Source organism: Physeter macrocephalus, chromosome 12 (assembly GCF_002837175.3).
Source record: "Physeter macrocephalus isolate SW-GA chromosome 12, ASM283717v5, whole genome shotgun sequence".
NCBI classification, from domain to species: Eukaryota; Metazoa; Chordata; class Mammalia; order Artiodactyla; family Physeteridae; genus Physeter; species Physeter macrocephalus.
The window spans coordinates 14628223-14647148 of record NC_041225.1 but is presented as its reverse complement, the minus strand read 5'-3'; the positions used below and the strand labels follow the sequence as shown (position 1 = coordinate 14647148).

General features: G+C 48.8%; 1 protein-coding gene across 1 annotated transcript in view; it reads left to right on the top strand.

Annotated features, from left to right (window-relative positions):
• ACOXL (acyl-CoA oxidase like) overlaps positions 1-18926 on the top strand; it is a 241988-nt gene that overhangs the window by 43190 nt on the left and 179872 nt on the right. The window contains 6 exon segments of the mRNA XM_028497132.1: positions 1322-1408; positions 1741-1839; positions 7010-7125; positions 7444-7529; positions 9367-9439; positions 14296-14428. Coding sequence (XP_028352933.1) covers positions 1322-1408; positions 1741-1839; positions 7010-7125; positions 7444-7529; positions 9367-9439; positions 14296-14428 — 594 coding nt within the window.

Below are 18926 nucleotides of genomic sequence, written 5' to 3'. Positions count from 1 at the left end.
TTCAGGGGTGGGTGTGTGGGACCTGGTCTCTCTCATCTCTCGGTTTCACCCCACCTTCATCCGCACATGTTGGCTTCCTTCACCGGCTCTCGTGATGGCAAGAGGAGCCCTGGCCTCCATTCTTCCAGGTTCCGTTGCTTCCAAAAAGACTTTCTCTTCACCAGGAGCTGACTCGTGTGTCCCAGTGGCAGCTCTGATCGGACCCATCCAGATCACGGGTTCATCCCGAAGCATCCCCGTGGGCCATGATGTTATGCAGATCGGCCAGTCCTGGGTCCTGGGTCCCAGGCTCATCCTAAAGCTGGGCTGGAGGTTGACATTAGCCACGAACCACTTGGACTGATTCTGGGGGAAGAGGGCTCCCCAGAGGGAAACGGGGGCTGGGTTTCTAGGAGTGGGGGCATGCCGGCCGGCAGGCACAGCAAATGTCTGTACACCTGAGCTCTTCTGTCTTGGCAGTCAGTCCCCTGCTCCCTTCAAACGGCCCTGCTCGAGCCACCCTTCCTCCTCTTCTGAATCCTCGCAGCAACCGTATGAAGGGCTGTTAGGTGTCAGGCAGCTTGGGTGTGAACCCCAGCCCTGCACGCTTTCTCAGGTGCAGCCATGGGCAGGTCACTTTCCTCTCCTGGACCTCAGTGTCCCCGTCTGTCAAATGAGAGGGACGGTGTTTTCTTCCCAGGGGGGCCACGAGGGTCAGTATGTGGAGCCCAGAGTCTGGAAGGCGGGAGGGCTCAGGAAGTGGGGGGCTCGTCGTTCCCTGCCTTTGTCCGATGGGAAAACTGTGTCATGGTGTCTTCGTCCAAGGCCCCACAGCCGGCTAGCAGCTGAGCTGGGATTTGAGCCCAGCCTGTCTCATCCCGAGCCAAGTGCCTCCTCGTTCTGCAGCCTGGCCTCTTCCGTTGACCTTCCTGCGTGTGGAGGGTTTCTCCTGGCACAGCTCGCGTCTGCAGGCGCCTGGGGTCAGCGCACAGACGCTGTTGTACATTTTCAGTGTACCAGGCACTAAGCTAGACTCTGAGCAGACAAGGCAGAGCAGTCATTTGATGGGGTGAACCGAGCAGCCCCGAGGATGGAGGACGGATGCTTCGTGCTGTAGGGGTGACCCCTCCAAGAGAGGAAACCGTGAGCTGTGTCTGCCCAGAGGCACTGGGGCTGGACAGGCAGCGAGGGCAAGGACGTGGATGCCTTGCCACTTCCGTGGGGCATGTGTAAAGCTCGATGAGCTGATCGGTGTTCCTTGAATGGAGTTTGCGCAGTGCGTTTGGTCATCGTTAAATTGTGGACTCTTGCGAACAGTGGCCTGTAATCTCCTTGTTTCCAGTCTGGAATAATTTATTGGCTATTCGGTGGCGCCGTCACGAATCTCGGAAGCCCAGCACGTGGAACTCACTGGCTTCAGCCACTCCAGGTATGGCACGTACCTCCATAGATACCGTCTATGGAGAGCCTTAAAAATTCACAGTAGTTAGGTGTGTGTGTGTGTGTGTTTGCAGAAAAAGAAAATAAAACAGAGAATTAGTGTCAGCCAGAACTTTGTTTGAAATGAGAATTTAAGACTACTTTTTAAAGTTGCACTGAGTCTGTCATGGTTATCACATTAGCTGTCACCAGACTGAATTTTTATAATTATCTCCAACTCACCGCTCCCTTTCTCGCCAACAGTCTTAATGATCTGACAGGGAGGCAATTAGAGCAGCCGTCTGACTAGCTGATTCTCTTCTAACGCCCGGTAAACTCCAGGAGCAGAAATACACGGGGACGTTTGCAGTGACCGAGAGGGGCCACAGGAGCAACGTGAGAGGAATCCAGACGGGAGCCACCTTTGACCTCCCTGCACAGGTGAGGATTCTGCCCGGGGTCCTGGCCGTTCTGGGCAGCGGACGTGTACACAATGGACTCTCCTTTCTCCCGAGTCCACCTTCCCCGCTGCTGTGTGTGCTCTCGGGCGGGAGGGTGCTCAGATTCAGGAGAAACGTCTAAGTGCTTGAGTGGACATAGGCTCAGCCTTCCTGAGTCTAACACCAGCCAACGCTTAACACAGCACCTACTGTGGGACGGGCACTGCTCCAAGCCCGTTATGTACACTCATTAACTTAATGCTTTGGAAAAACTCGGTGAGAACAGGACCTAATCCATTTTGTGGTTCTTCCTGACAGTAGCAGGTAAATGGGTGGAGGAGCGGTCTCTGTTGGCGTGTTCCATCGCGCCGTGTGCGATGTGTGTGGCAGGAGGGCACTGTGTGCGCTGGGGCCTCCTCCTGGGAGCCCGGTCCTCGGTGCCGGCATGATGCAATGTCTGTGCCTGTGACCTGCACACAAATCCACATGGCAACCGAGATAAAACTTCACAACACCGGGACTTCCCTGGTGGCGCAGTGGTTAAGAATCCGCCTGCCGATGCAGGGGACACGGGACCGAGCCCTGGTCCGGGAAGATCCCACATGCCGCGGAGCAACTAGGCCCGTACGCCACAACTACTGAGCCTGCGCTCCAGAGCCCGCGAACCACAACTACTGAGCCCACGTGCCACAACTACTGAAGCCTGCGTGCCTAGAGCCTGTGCTCCGCAACAAGAGAAGCCACTGCAGTGAGGAGCCCGTGCACCACGGTGAAGAGCAGCCCCCGCTCGCCACAACTAGAGAAAGCCCGCATGTGGCAACAAAGACCTGATGCAGCCAAAAATAATACATAAATAAATTAATTAATTAAAAAAAACATTAAAATTTCAGAAAACAATCTGACTTTATTATATGGCGTGAACTCCAAAATGTTGGTAAGACCCTCTAACTTGACGTCTCTCCACAAATGGGTCACAGCAAAAACCCTGCTCTGTAAATCCCACCCCCGTCCCCATCTCTTTAGCTTCTGCTCCCAGCACCCTGGTGGGTGTTGCCTCGTACATGTGCCTGTGGTGACTCAGTCTTCATTTTGGCTGGGTTTGTCCTTTGCTTTTTTTTTGTTTGTTTGTTGTTGTTGTTTTTTTCTGTTTTCTTCCCTCATTTTAAAAAAGTTTTGTTTATTGTAGTATAGTTGCTTTACAATGCTGTATTAGTTTCTCCTCTACAGCAAAGTGAATCGGCTATACGTATATGTATACCCCCTCTTTTTTGGATTTCCTTCCCATTTAGGTCACCACAGAGCACTGAGCCGAGTTCCCTGTGCTATACAGTAGGTTCTCATTAGTTATCTATTTTACACATAATAACAATAGTGTATATATGTCAATCCCAATCTCCCAATTCCTCCCCGGCCCCTTTCCCCTTGGTATCTATACACTTGTTCTCTACGTCTCTGTCTCTATTTCTGCTTTGTACATAAGATCGCCTGTACCAGTTTTTTCAGATTCCACATATTTGGAATCTGGCGTTTTGTTCCCAGGATTTTTCTGACCCAAGAATGCTAGTTGGAGGTGGTCAGCACTTAGAATGACAGATGCAGGTGAGGGTTTTGTTGGAGGATGTCCTGCCTTTCCTCTGTCCTGATGCTAGTTCTCTACAGCAGCCAGTGATGTCCAAGGTCATAGTAAGAACCAGAATAAGGACTGCCACTTTTTTTTTTTTTTTTTTGCGGTACGCGGGCCTCTCACTGTTGTGGCCTCTCCCGTTGCAGAGCACAGGCTCCGGACGCGCAGGCTCAGCGGCCATGGCTCACGGGCCCAGCTACTCCGCGGCATGTGGGATCCTCCTGCACCGGAGCACGAACCCGTGTCCCCTGCATCGGCAGGCGGACTCTCAACCACTGCGCCACCAGGGAAGCCCAGGACTGCCACTTTCTGCATGCTCCCTCTGTGCCAGGTCTGTGTCAAACTCTCTCTGTATAGTATAGTGTACCACACTCCGTCACAACAACAATCCCACGAACGTGGTAATAAGCCACTTCTGTGCGTTGAGCACGTGTGCTAAGTGCCCGGCTAAGCACTCTGCATGCAGCATTGTGTTAAATGTTCTATAATGTTATAGGAAGATATCCTTGTCCCCATTTTACAGGTGGAGAAACTGAGGCTCACACAGGTTAGGAAACTGACTTATGGCTATGCAGTTAACGAGAGAATCTCAGGTTCAAGGGGGATTGTCCTTAACAACTTAGCTTTCCTGATGGGACACTGACCAAACATCTTTGGGGTTTTGGCTGCCCCGTTTTTTCTCCCGAAACCGTGGTATTGAGGTCACCTTGCTGTCATCAAAGGGAAAAAAAATCCCACTCACAATTCTTATTTATTTGTTTCTTCTTACAATTATTATTATTATTTTTTGCACAGAAACCATTTCCCTGTGTTAGTCCCATTTTCCCCAAACAGCATAAATGATTTAGCTACCTGCTGCGCTATGGCAGCTGCCTCTCTCGGCAGGGGAGTTGCAAAGTTGAAATCGTAATGATTAGAAGACACTGGTGAACGTGCTGCTTCCCGAGGGAGGGAAGAAGCCCATCATAAGCTCAGGCCACTGAGGGTTGGCTTGGCAGGGAATGGCTTTCTCCTTCATTGGTTTCTGTGTTTTCCTCTTTATTTCCCTTTTTAAATGTTAGAGCATGTCAAATGAGCCCTCTCTCCCTCCAGGACAGTTTCAATTTCTTAACATTTTTTGGTTGGGCATTCCTGTGGGTTGGTTGTTTTATATTTAATTTTGGATGATGGATTGAGTAGCGGCATGGAGAGTTTTGAGGTAAGAGAGAGTTTTATTTTTACAGTTTAGGCAAAATCTCAAAAATAAATGAGGCTAAGAGCTCTCTGGCCAAGGCCGTCTCTTTTAGTGCTTGCAGGACTGACCATTTTGTTGGCCTTCAAACAGTTAATTATAATAGGAACCGACACACATGGCGTGCATTATTTAGATCCAGCTTTTTAAAAAAAATTTTATTGGAGTACAGTTGATTTACAGTGTTGTGCTAGTTTCAGGTGTACAGCAAAGTGAATCAGTTATACATATACGTATGTCCACTCTTTTTTTAAAAAAATTCTTTTCCTGTATAGGCCATTACAGAGTATTGCACAGGAGTTCCCTGTGCAATGCAGCAGGTTCTTATTGGTTATCTATTTTATATATAGTAGTGTGTGGGGGACTGACATAGATCCAGCTTTAATGCCAGGGTTTTGGCTGAGGCAGACTTTGCAAATCAAGTATTTTTGCCAGAAGTGACAAATTTCCTTTCCCAGAGTAGATCAGATGCTGATGGGAACAGATGGCCTTCTGTCCCTTCCCTGCCCCACTAAAGCTTTCCTGCCAGGCCAACCTTTCTCTGCTACTTCCCTTCCCACCCTAAGGTGTTAGCATCCCCTCAGCACGTGAGTTTTGTTGTTTGTTACTGCACCCACCAGACTCACAATAACTCCTTCCTTTAAGAAGTCCTGGCTGGCCTGATAAGACAGGGCAGCAGCCTCCAGAGACTTAAAAAAGAGCTTGTCCATTTATGTTTCTGAAAAGCCCTCGCCTGTGTTAAAAGTTTCTCTGTGCACATATATGTCAGGGAATGTTTCCTTGGGCTCCAAGACTGTATTTCTTGGCCAGAGGGAAAGTGCAGTCTGTATACTTAAAAATCTGAAATCTGAGATGATCTTTACATGATCAATAGCTTGTCGGTTTGGTTCAGCCACGTCTTCGATATTGTCAGCTTTGATTAAATTTGCTGTTCTGCCTTTTCACCATTCCACCCTCCCTCCCCTGCTCCCCACCCGCCCCGGACTCTCCGACCTGTCCCAGGTACCTGGTATCCAGAGCTGGCAGTTATGGTCTGTCTCTCCTTAACACGAGGTTGCAGGGTATCCCAGGTGGTAAGCAGAATAAGGGAGGACCCAGAAGTGAATGGGGGCATGTCCATGGTGATCCTGTTCTAGCTCCTGGAGAGGAAGAAAAGAAGGCAGAGTTTTGAGCAGAGAGAAAACAAAAAAATACATTTTTTTCCCCCTGCTTATTCCTGACCAGTAATAACTTCGGACTGTTTTGAGCTGGAATCCTTGGTCATATCATGGAGACAAGCTAGATGGCATGTTCTAAGATCCTTTCCCTGATAAGATAGAGAATTGTTGACAAATGCTTTTCGGTTTAAGGGCTTATCCATATGAGCTTTTGAGGGAACCTTTTATTATTATTTTCATTGATGAGGAAAATGGAGAGGCAGGTTCTGAAACAATCATCCCAAGGCTTAAATGAGGTATTTCTTTTTATAAACATCAAAATTGCCTGGGCTGAGATTCTAATCAATGGTAGGAATGGGTCACGGTTGCCTAGTAGTCTTGTTTGCGTCCCGGTGTACAATTTAACCTTTGGTTAGTTAGTGGCCATTTAAACAACAGACCTATACCTTAAAGGCAAGAGCGTTCAAGACCCAGGAAACAGTGGAGGGCATGAGGAACCAAGCGATTGATCCAGAAGGGGCAGTGCCCAGTAGACAAAATGAAATACATAGACATGGACTCCTCTAACTAGGGGCCCCACATCATGGGATGTTCCATCCTTTCTTGTGAATCTCGAAGATGGAGTGTTTGGGGGCAAGGGACGTGTGCAGAGCTGAATACATATCAGCAGGGCTTTTAGGGGTTTGGTGCTGGATTATTTAGAAGTCAGAAACTCAGGGTGGAGTAGTCTAGAGAGAAAGAAGCACAATGAAGAAAGCCTTTATACATTAAAACCATAGGCTCAGACAAATCGTACACATGCCCGGGCAACATTACAAAGAAGAGAGACCGGGAAGGAGTGAATGAAAAACTTTCATCCATCGAAAAGTGGCAGCGTATTTTCCTGATTGGAATATTCATTGACAAAGCACTTTAATTTCCAGTCGTTTTCGGAGTTAAGGTGGAGGTGAACAATGCACACTCTAGTGATAGCATGGTGGTGTTGAGCTCACGAGGTTGAATTAGGCGACTTTGGGTCGTCTGCTCCTTTTCTGTGAAATCACCCGAGTGGGTGCAGCTACACGGTATGGATCTGCTTCACAGTGTTCATTGCGCTGAACCCAGGAGTTGAAATGAGCCATAAGAAAGAAAACTCTGTTGCTTTGCTGTTTCTGTGTAGGAGTTTGTAATTGACACACCATGCGAAAATGCTGAGAAGATGTACATTGGAAACGCCACGTACGGGAATTATGCAGCAGTCTTTGCCCAGCTCATCATAAACGGAAGATCTCAAGGTTTGTTACCGACACAGAAACATAGGATATTTCCCTTTACTAGTACTATTCTCCAGTGAGTACTTTACACAGAAAAGCCACCTCAGAGGGCTGTTTCTACCTTGTAAAAAAATTCAGCACTAACATTATCTCCTAAATATACTTGATGAGACGATTTATCATTACATTCAACATTAGACACTATAATGGGCAGTGCACAGTCATAGAACAAAATGAATTTCAAGATCAGCATACTTGTACACTGTCCCAGGAAATGAGCAAAGCTTTGATCATATCGTTAGAGAATTTAGTAAGTGTCTCTTCACCTTCCTTAGGGCCCCACTCACTGTTTCATCGTTCCTGTCCATGATGAAAATGGAAGCATGTACCCAGGAGTGACAGCTATTGATATGATGTATAAAGAAGGTGAGTCCCCAGGTGACCCGTCTCGCACCCTTCTTTTCACTTCCTGCCCGTTCCCTACCCCACCCAGTGAGAATCTAACCTAATTCACGAAGGCGGTGAAGGCAGAGAAGACTCTGCTTTTGAAGCCTGATTAGTCTTCTGTGTGTGGCAGTTAGAGAAGGTTGCAGACTGCCATTTATGAACACACATTGGTCCCACTTCTCCCAGCCTCTCGTGTTTACTAGTCATGAGGCAGCTCTGTCCCCAGCTGTTTCGTCTCCTCTCTCCTTCCTGGACTTTTGGGCCCTCAGAGGGCAGGTTGAAGTTCTCTTTCATGGCCCAGAGCCACCAGCCTCAGTGGGTCCTAAGGATTGCCTCCGTGGACTAGTTTGCCAGGGCTGTTGTACTCACACTGAGCGGCTTAAACAACAGAAATGTATTGACTCACAACTGTGGAGGCTACGAGTCTGAGGTCAGGGTGTCAGGGGAGCTGGTTCCTTCTGAGGGCTGGGATGGGGAGGATGTTCTCCAGGCCGCTCTCCTTGGCTTGTAGGTGGCCATCTTCATGTTCATATGGCGTTCTCCCTGTGTGCTTGTCTGTGGCCAATTTCCTCTTTTTATGAGGACACCGGTCATTTGAAGGAGGGCCCACAAATGCCCTCATTTTAACTTGACCGCCTCTGTAAAGACCCTTTCTCCAAATAATGTTACATTCACGGGTACTAGGGGTGAGGACTGCAGCATATGAATCTTGGGGGAGACACAGTGCAACCCAGAATGCTTGGTGAGAGCAGGCCGTGCCTGTGGGCTCCACTGGTTGTCCCCAGCCAAGTGAAGCCAAAAACGCAGGTGGGGGGAGAAGCGAAAAAAGAGAGAAGAAAGAGCAGAAGAGAAGGGGGAGGAGACGATCCTTTGGAGGATGGGGCTAAGCTCACCCTGGCCCCGTAGGGATATTGACCACCGCGTGCCTGCAGGAATGGGCTGCAAGTGTTTTAGGTGACTGAGGCCCTGATCCCTTGAAAACACCTGATGTGTCAAGTGCTGTTGAGAGTAGAGGGGTCACCCAGCCCTCATGAAGTGGTGCCAAGACATTCACGACACTGGCAAACCCAGAAAGTCTGAGCTGGTTTCCTTGTAGGCTCGTAAGTACCACTGTGACCTTGTCAAGAGGTGATGTTCTAAATAAGACCCGCACTAAAAAAAGGTCTTTTCTCCCAGAGTAAGTCTCCCTAAGTGTGAGATGAACAAAAAACAGACCCCAGATTCCGACAGGTGTTCTGAGGAAACGGGTCTGGCAGATTTTAAGAAACTTCTTGGGAGGTGGTCACCCTACCCACCCACTGCTGTCCCTCTGGTCGTCTCCCAATGTCTTCTAGGCATTTGCTGTCACAAATTCACCCCGTGTCCTGGGGAGGAAGCACCGAGAAGGGGGAGGAATTTGAGTTCTGCGTCACTGGGGGGGCGTAAGGGGCTTTCCTCCTTCTCTGTGTTCAGTCTGATGTTCTTTCAGTTGCCTAGAATTCTCCCTTTTCTAGTCACAGCAGCTGCTCAGGTGGGAAGCTGTGTCCCCGCCAGACCCCACCCCCCAGCTGGCCTCAGAGCAGGTGGGCTGCACAGAGGGTCTAGCATTTTCTCCTCTGTTCTTGGTAGGGAGGAGGGGGCTGGAAGGCAGGCACCACTCTTCATGGAAACAAGCAAACAGCATCCCCACCCCAAATAAGAAAGCAGCAACAATTCTGGAAGTGAGATAAAGGGCTTTGCGTTTTAGCAGTGACAGACCTGGGAAGTGGCCTGGCCAGTATTTCTGATGCACATAAACTTGTCCCCTACAGCTCCGTTTCCCAGCTGCTCTCTCTAGGTCTGCATGGTGTTGATACCGGGATTCTGAGATGTGACAAGGTTCGGATACCAAGGGAGAGCCTGCTGGATAATTGAGTGGTTGTCCCCTTAACTTGGACTCGCTGTGCGTGTGAGCTCTTTGCCCTCCTTCCCAGGCCTGGTTCCTGGGTCTCATGGGTTGTACGTCCAGAGTGTCTTCTCATAACCTCTCCTACAATTTTACTGACAATTAATTGAGAAACGTAGATAAGCAAATAAAAAAAAAATTAAAATGATCCCAAATGTTATCACCCAGACACGATGTTTGTTATACTTTCATGTATAACACTTTAGACTTTTCTCTATGAGGTTATACGTAAAGAGGGAGAGAGATGTTTGATTTTCACTGAATGAGGTCCACTTAGAAATTCTATTTTTTATAATTTGTAATTTCTGTTTAACATTACATGTCCAATGTTGCTGTGCAACAATAAATACACATAGGCATTATTTTTATTTTTATTTTATTTTTGGCTGTGTTGGGTCTTCGTTGCTGCGCACAGGCTTTCTCTGGTTAGGGCGAGCGGGGGCTACTCTTCATTGCGGTGTGCGGGCTTCTCATTGTGGTGGCTTCTCTTGTGGAGCACGGGCTCTAGGCACGCAGGCTTCAGTAGTTGTGGCACACGGGCTCAGTAATTGTGGCTCGCGGGCTCTAGAGTGCAGGCTCAGTAGTTGTGGCGCACGGGCTTTGTTGCTCCACGGCATGTGGGATCTTCCCGGACCAGGGATAGAACCCGTGACCCCTTCATTGGTAGGTAGATTCTTAACCACTGCGCCACCAGGAAGCCCCTATCATTTTTAATATTGCAATAATAGACGGTTAAATGATCTATAAGTTATGTATCAATCCCTTATTGTTGATATTTAGGTTATTTCCTTAAAATTTTTTTTTTTTTTTTGGCTATCGTAAAATAATTAGTGTTATTGCCTCCTTTGTGGATGACAGGAGTTAAGGTACCATCCTTCAGCTTCAGAGGCTGTTCTAACCGGTACTGGTTGGGTGGATAATATCAGAGGTGCTTACTGTCATTTCCCAGCATCCCTCAGTGAGGTCAGATGGGTGAAAGAACGAGGTGAAGGTTGCTTCTACAAGTGCATTCCAGGGATGGAGCCCCAGGGGTTCACTGTGCTCTTTGCGGAGGCTAAGAAACACCAATTAACTTTACTTTTCTCAGCAGCATTTCATGTATCCAATAAAAATCCTGAACTACAGTGATATTTAAATTTGTGAAGAAGCAAGCCATCAGGCTTGCTGCTTGCTTTCCTATAGATTTTCCTTTAACACTTTACTCCTTTTTACTTTTTATTTTTAATTAATTTTTATTGGAATATAGTTGATTTACAATGTTGCGTTAGTTTCAGGTGTACAGCAAAGTGAATCAGTTATACATATACATATATCCACTCTTTTTTAGATTCTGTTCCTATATAGGTCATTACAGAGTGTTGAGTAGAGTTTCCTGTGCTATACAGTAGGTTCTTATTAGTTATCTATTTTATATATAGTAGTGTGTCTATGTCCATCCAGTCTCCCAGATTATCCCTCTCCTCCCTTTCACCTCTGGTAACCATAAGTTTGTTTTCTACATCTGTGACTCTATTTCTGTTTTGTAGATAGGTTCATTTGTACCATTTTTTAAGATTCCACATATAAGTGATATCATATGATATTTGTCTTTGTCTGAATTACTTCAGTATGACAATCTCGGGCTTCCCTGGTGGCGCAGTGGTTGAGGGTCTGCCTGCCGATGCGGGGGACACGGGTTCGTGCCCCGGTCCGGGAAGATCCCACATGCTGCGGAGCGGCTGGGCCCGTGAGCCATGGCCGCTGAGCCTGCGCGTCCGGAGCCTGTGCTCCGCAACGGGAGAGGCCGCAACAGTGAGAGGCCCGCGTACCGCAAAAAAAAAAAAACCAAAAAAAAAAAACAGCAGTATGACAATCTCTAGGTCCATCCATGTCGCTGCAAATGGCATTATTTTGTTCTTTTTTTATGGCTGAGTAATATTCCATTGCATATATGTACCACATTTTCTTTATCCATTCCTCTGTTGATGGGCATTTAGGTTGCTCCCATGTCCTGGCTATTGTAAATAGTGCTGCAGTGAACACTGGGGTAACTTTACTCCTTTTTACTGCCTGCAAGTTGTTGCCAATAAATAAATGTCATAGATGCCAAAAGTTTAAGGAAGATATATGGTGGAAACAAACTTAAAATGGACCAAATTCTGGTTGACATTTTTCCCTCTGTGAATTGGTAAGAAATGAAATGGAAACAACAAAAGCATCTTTTGTAGTTGTCCTGGTGGGTGATGAAGGCCCCAGGCCTCCTCAGGAATGACCAGTGCCCATGCCAGCAAATCATAGGACCACCAGCCTTCCCCAGAGGTGCCTGTGCCTTTCCTGGTGACTTATCAGCATCACTCCACTCCCGGAGATGGGGAAGAGGGAAGGAAAGCCACAGATTTGGAGCTCTCCATTTTTCACCTGTACTAATAGGATCTTAGTGGACTGGACAGTCTTCGGGCAGAAGCTGGACCCACTGGCTTAGCATTCATCCAGTGCACTAGGGATTAGAAAGTCAGATTCAACCAGAAAGAAAAATGATAGGGAGCTACACAGTCTGTAGAAAACATGAGAATGTATAGAATATTCTTTGGTTAGCAATGTTTGATTTAAAAGCCATTCCATTGGTATTTAAGCTGCCCCCCAAATACTACAGAACAGCAGAGGCAACACACTTCGGGGGTGTTGGTTTATCATTTGATCAAAAAGGGGTCTGTAAGCAGATGTACAGATTCAATGAAATTCCTGTCACAATCCCAGCTGCCTTTATTTTTTTTTGAAAAAACTGAGAAACTGGTTCTAAAATTCATATGGAAATGCAAGAGACTCGAGACTACTGAAAACAATCTTGATAAAGGAGAACAAAGTAGGCGGACTCACATCCCTGATTTGAAAAATTACTACAAATCTACAGTTATCAGGATAGTATGGAATTGGCATAAGGCTAGATGTGTGGACAGTGGAATAGATAGAGGATCTAGAGATCAATCCTTGCACTTATGGTCAATTGATATTCAACAAGGGTGACAAGATAATTTAATGGGGAAAAATGGTCTTCTCAACAAATGGTGCTGGCACAACTGGGTATCATAAGCCTGAAGTTGGACCTTTACCTCATATGATATACAAAAATTAACACAAGATGGATCACAGATCTAAATGTAAGAGCTAAAAGTATAAAACTCATAAAAGAAAACATAGGTGTGCTGGGACTTCCCTGGTGGTCCAGCGGTTAAGACTCCACACTCCCAATGCAGGGGGCCCAGGTTCGATCCCTGGTCAGGGAACTAGATCCCTCATGCCTCAACTAGGAGTCCACATACTGCAACTAAGACCCAGGCAGCCAAATAAAGAAATAAATAAGTATTTTAAAAAAAGAAGACATAGGTATAAATCTCTGTGACCTTGTTTAGGCAATGATTTCTTAGGTGTGACACCAAAAGCACAGGGAACCAAAGAAAAAATAGATAAATGGGACGTCATCAAAATTAAAAAACTTGTGCAGCAAAGGACACTATGAAGAAAGTGAAAAGACAATCCACAGAATGGGAGAAAATGTTTGCAAATCTTATGTATCCTAAGAACCTAGTATCCAGACTGTAAAAGGAACTATATTACAGCTCAACAGTAAGAAGACAAATGACCCAATTAAAAATGGGCAAAAGTATGAATAGACACTTATCCAAAGAAGATACTGAAATGGCTAATAAGCACATGAAAAGATGTTCAGCGTCACTGTCGTTAAGGAAATGCCAATGAAAACCACAGTGAAGTACCACTTTGCACTCACTCCATGGCTGTAATAAAAGAAACATGATAACGCGTGTTGGTGAGGATGAGGAGAAACTGGAGCCCTCATCCATTGCTGGTGGGGATGTAAACTGGTGTTGTCAACTTGGAGAAGAATTTGGCAGTTCTTCAAAAGTTTAACGTCTTCATAGGACCTAGCAATTCTACTCCTAGGTCTTTACGAAGACGTTGTCAACAAGAGAATTGAAAATCCATATCCACACAAAAACTTGTGTACAAATGTTCATAACAGTTATTCATAATAGCCAAAAGAAGTGGAAACAGCACAAATATCCATCAACTGATGAATGGATAAACAACATAAGGTATATCCATACAATGGAAGATCATCGGGCCATAAAAAGAAATGAAGTACCGATACATGCTACAACACGCGTGACCCTTGAAAACAGCGTGTCAAGTGAAAGAAGCCAGACACAAAGGCCACACATTGTATGCTACTACTTACGTGAAATGTCCAGAATAGGCAAATCCATAGAGTTAGAAAGTAGATTAATGGTTGCCGGGCTCTGGAGGTAGGGAGTATGGGACAGGACTGCTAATGGTGTGGGGTTTCTTTTTGGGGTGATGAAATGCTTTGAGATTGGATAGTGGTCATGGTTGTACAACTTCGTGAATATACGAAAAACCGTCGAACTGTACACTTTAAAAAGGTGAAGTTTATGGTAAATGATTTGTATCTCAACAACAAAAAAGTGGATCGATGTGCCGTCTTTACACCCAGGCTCTGGTGTTGGTTTGATGGTGGCGGTCCTCGGGCCTCCCTTTGTCCGAGTCCACTGCTGAGTTGCAGGATAGTAGTGGCGGGAAATCTGCTCTTACTTTCCATGAGTTGAGCCTTTCTCAGCGTCTCCTGGGGAGGCACTGGTCCTGCTCCCCACACTGCTGTCTTGTGAGGGAGGATCCAGGATGGGGAGCCCTGTGCGACTTCCCTGTGCGTGCTCGTGGGAGCCACCTGACCTCATTTCTAGGTGCCACGTTCTTCTCTTACATTAACCCCATCTCTCTCTTCCACCTGCCTCTCCCCCACCGCAGGTTTGGTTCCGTGGCTCCAGATGGGCAGTACCACGCCCCCATTAAGGACAAGAGTGCAAGATTCAATGCGATGTTGGCCGTGCTGACCCCTTCGAGACTGGCTGTGACTTTCCAAGCTACAGGCTCTGTGAGGGTAACTGACTCTGATGTTAATTTCCCTCGCTATTTATTCTCTGCATGTTCCAGGGGTGGCTAACAATGTGAGCAGTTGAGCCGCTTGAGCCACGGTTGGTGTAAGGTGGCCTGGGTTGCTGGTTAGATGCTAGCAAGTGCCAGTTGGCCCTGCACAGAGGACCTTTCTGCAGCCTTCTTGCCATGGGGTCCCATAGCCCTGCATCCCAGAGGTTTGCTGCTGATTACGGTGGGTGGAGCATAGGTGGTGCGGCAACAGGGCCACTAAAGATGGTCCCGGGAGAGCTGGTTGTTCAGAACAAACACATCTTCTGGAAAAGCAGCTAAGAGCTGACTCATGGATAAGGGCCTGCGTGCCTTGGCCGAATTCACTGGGGAGCACTGATGCTGGCGCGGCTGTTTGGCGTGTGACAGTCACCGTCACAGGCAGGATTTCCTGAGGCCAGACCTCCAGAAGCCAACTCTGCCTCCCATTTCCTCCCGCGCCCTCCTCTGTCTTGGTTTGGAAAAAGCAGCCAGGAGAGAAGAGCTCTGGAAGGCTGCCTGTTCCTCAGGGCAATGCACTGTCTGTTCTCTGGTCCCTCCCCGTCTCTTTGTATCTCTTAAGCTCCACTGAGCTTGGGGAAGCTGGAAGGAGAATTAACATACCCGTGAATATCCATCTGTGGCTTGAACCCAGATTCTCCATCAAGAAGGAATAAGTTTCATTCACCTGACTCCAGGCCTGACATCAGTGTGCAGCCACCTGAAAAGCAGGAAAATCCTTCCTTTCTCCCTTCTGCCGGGTCTGCACTGCTCACAGGAAGCCTGCCTGACCGAGCTCTCCCATGTGGTGCCCTTCCCGTCAGCGGGTGCAGCTGTGACCCTCAGTCCTGAGCCAGTGACCACCTGCCCGCCTGTGGGCGCTGCTTTATGTGCTTGTTTTCGGTGGCTCTTTAAAGTGAGTGGGGTGCGTATTCAGTTCTGAAGACCCAGGCCCAGAGTGGCTCAGTGGGTCTCAGCTGAACCCGCTGTTAGTGAGGCCCCAGGAGAGCCTCAGGATGCAGGCCCAGGGGTGAGGCCGAGGTGCTGGCACAGCGGCAAAGTACGGAGGAAAATAACTTCTTCCAAGTCTGTGATAGACACTGTTTCAGCCATTTTCCAGACTCCAGAAGGAGGCAAGAGGAGAGAAAGCAGACGAGCCCAGAATTGCACCGCAGAGAAGATGGGACAGAAATCTGATCAGGGTTCTGTGAAGCGGGGACAGCCGTATCTGCACAATAGCCCCTCTGATCACAGCAGCCTCAGGGCCCCTCTGAGGAGAGTGCTGGTGAATATTAAAACCACATGCTGGTTCGTGGCTCTAAAGGTGCTGTAGAAACCCTGTGCTGTTAACGTTTTGGAGTGGGTGATGTCGTGTGAAGGATGTCTACGCTGCCAGGGACCGTTCCGCCCATTCAGGCCAGTGGTGGAGTCCTGGGGGGCAGGCATAAGGTGGTGTAGATGGGGCATGGGGGGGCCTTCTGGGAGAGACTTGATTTTTAAGTATCAGTAGATCTGGAGCAGTGGGGGTGGGGAGAGAGGACACAGAGTGGCTGATTTTTAAAAGGCACCCCTTCTCCATTTCCCTGAGCATTATCAAGGAGCCAGCCCCTGCCAACTCCGGAGGGTCTGGGGAGGAGGGCACATTTGGATCAATTCCTCTTTGGGCATCTGACACACACATTTCGTTGCTGGCAATGTACAGGCCTTATCAAGATCATGGGCTCTGTAATCAGAGAACCCTGGGCTCAAACCTCAGCCTGGATGTGACCAGCCATGGGGGCGTGGGCAAATCAGTAGCCGCCTTTAAGCCTCAGTTTCTTCATTTGTAAAATGGGCCTTCTGATAATGGTGAGGCCTGGGTGAGGATGTGAGTGCGGTGGTGGCACAGAGCAAGGGCTCCGTCGCTCAGAGCTGTTGCTGATGTGATGGCAGCTCCTGCTGCTGTTACTGGGGAGATAGGCGTTGGCTGTGGGAAAGGAATAAATGGGCTTTTCCATGAAACAAATGCCTGGAGTCCTGGCCTCCAGGCAGCCAGGAGATCTGAGACGTTTTTGCAGAGGTGCGTGGTGTCCCTTGGATTCCTGATTATCTGAAGCAAAACGCAATGGTCGTGAGTGGGCACCTGCCCTGTTTGGGAGGCCGGTTTGCCCGGTGACGGGGAGACCCCTCGCAGAGCTGGATGGGCCTCAGACCCACGTGGTCCAGATACAGCCGATGTGTCGTCCCTGAAGGACCCTGGCCGCTGTGATCTCATCGCGAGCATCTCTGGCTAGGATGATCTCACCAGCTCTCTTGGCAGCTCCCTCCCCTCCTACAGCTTAAACACAGGACAGATGCTTTCTCAGCTGAAACCTGAGAAGGTCCTGCTTTTTCTGTGCTCGCTGATGAGTGGAAAACGGATCCCTTTCTCCAAAGGGCATTCCTCCTGTGTTAGAAAACTGTCACCATGGCTCCCCACGGTGACGTTTGCTCAAGGCCAGCACGCCTGGTCATTTTAAACTCTGCCCAGATGTGTTTTTTTTCCCCCATGGTTATCTCTCATTTTCATAGCGTTTCTCAGTATCTTCAGATTTTCTCTTAAAGTCTTGCTGTAATAGCCATGCTTTCGTTTGTGCCCCAAATGCCATGTCTGATTAAATGATTAGCAGGACAAAAGGAAAAGGAAACGAAGACATTTGGCAGGAGTTGGTGGGGGGGGGGGATGTGCATTGAGAGAACCCTGCAGCCCAGGTTGGGGTTGGGGGGGGTGCTGGGAAGCCTTTTCTGAAGGAGGAAGGAAGCTGGGGAGAGTCACGGTGGGTTTGGAGGCAGAAGTAGAGGAAGTGTGAAATGTACACGCGGTCTAGCCCAGAGTTTTGGGTCGATTTTGCATGGAAATAATATTCTAGCATAAGGCAAGCTGGTGCCCACTTTCAAAAGAGTCTCCCTAATCCTTTAAGTAGGTGTTACTCCGTAGCCGGGTCCCACCCTCAGGGTTTCGGATGCAGCAGCTCTGGGGCGCGGCCAGAGAATCTGCACTTCTACCTGGTGACGCTGAGGTTACCGGTGTAGGACCGCCCTTGGAGAACCGCTGCACAGAACAGACGAATGCAGTTCTAAATTCCTGGCCCCATCCCAGCCACCCTGTCACCCTCTGTGGCCTCACAGCTCCTCCAGGATCCAGGCACACTCTCTTCCAGTTTCCAGTGCCTTCCACGACCGACCTCTCACCCCGCCCACCTCGTGCTGCGGTGCCGCCTGGCGGGCCCGTCCCCACCTTTCGCCTGGTTAGTTTCCCGGATGTTTCAGAGCTCCGGTAAATGTACCTCCTTCAGAAAGGTCACAGCCCGCAAGCGGTCCCTCTGTCATGCTCCAAGGCTCTGCACTCCCCTTGCAGCGTTCATTGTGGTTATAACCGACTCATCGTGTGATAGCTGTCTCCCCTGCAAGCCTAAAAGCTCCACGCAGCCAGGGGCCCTGCCGGCCTCGTTCAGCCTCCCACACAATGCTGGGCACAGAGTAGGTGCACAGCAAATAGGACCTGAAAGAATGGATGAAGAATGAGTCAGAATTCACATAGAAAGCACCTGGGTTAGTTCTTAGCGGAGATGAGTTCTCAGTACGTGGTCATTCAGTGCCTCCCCATCCCAACCCCTCAGCCTGTTGCCAGGGTGACTGGGACAGATGTTGCCGCATCTTCCTTCTAACTCTCTGTGGCTCTTCCGCCCAGAACAAGGTGTCTTCTTTCGTCCTTCCTGTTTGCCCTGTCCCAGGCACTGCCCTTCGTGTCTGCTTGGTATGTATGTGCCGGCTTACGGCGCCAGGAGGGGGCACTGTGTTGGCCCCCGTTTTGCAGTTAGGGATGAGGCCCTGATGGTCAGGGAGTCAGTCACCCGGGGTGGGTGGACACCTCGCACAGGGTGTCAGCGACACGCAGGGGCCATACTGCAGGGTCTGCGTGTTGAGTACAAGTCAGGAGTCCTGGACTGTCTCTCCGGTTCTGGATCCAGGGATCGTTGAGACCACGTCTACCCTGCTGGCCGCTGGAAAGCATGGTTTCTGTGGAGAAAGCTACGGCTTCTCTCGTTTCTTTGAGTGAAATGATCAGCTGGCCCTTGTTCGCCTCGCCTGCTTTTGGCAACTCTGCCGTGTGCTTGGTGAGGTCACGGTTAAAGCGGGGCCCAGTTCCCTCCCGGGGTTGGGTGGTCGGCCAGGAGAGCCTGGGGGACCGCAGGCTGAGTCTTTGGGCCTCCCGGGCCATGGGGACACCCTGCAGAGCACAGATGCTGGAGGCGTCAAGTGACTTTGTTCTGTCAGGGTGAGGCCACCACTCCTAACCGCAGGCAGGGAGGAGACCCCACGGTCACGGCCCCCCCGGATGGGCTCAGGGTCTGCTGCCACTGGGGCCTAGTGGGCCTGGGGCTTCACTTCAATTTCTCTGAGCTTTAGTTTTCTCACTGCGTGAAATGAGGCAAAAAAAAAAAAAAAAAAAAAAA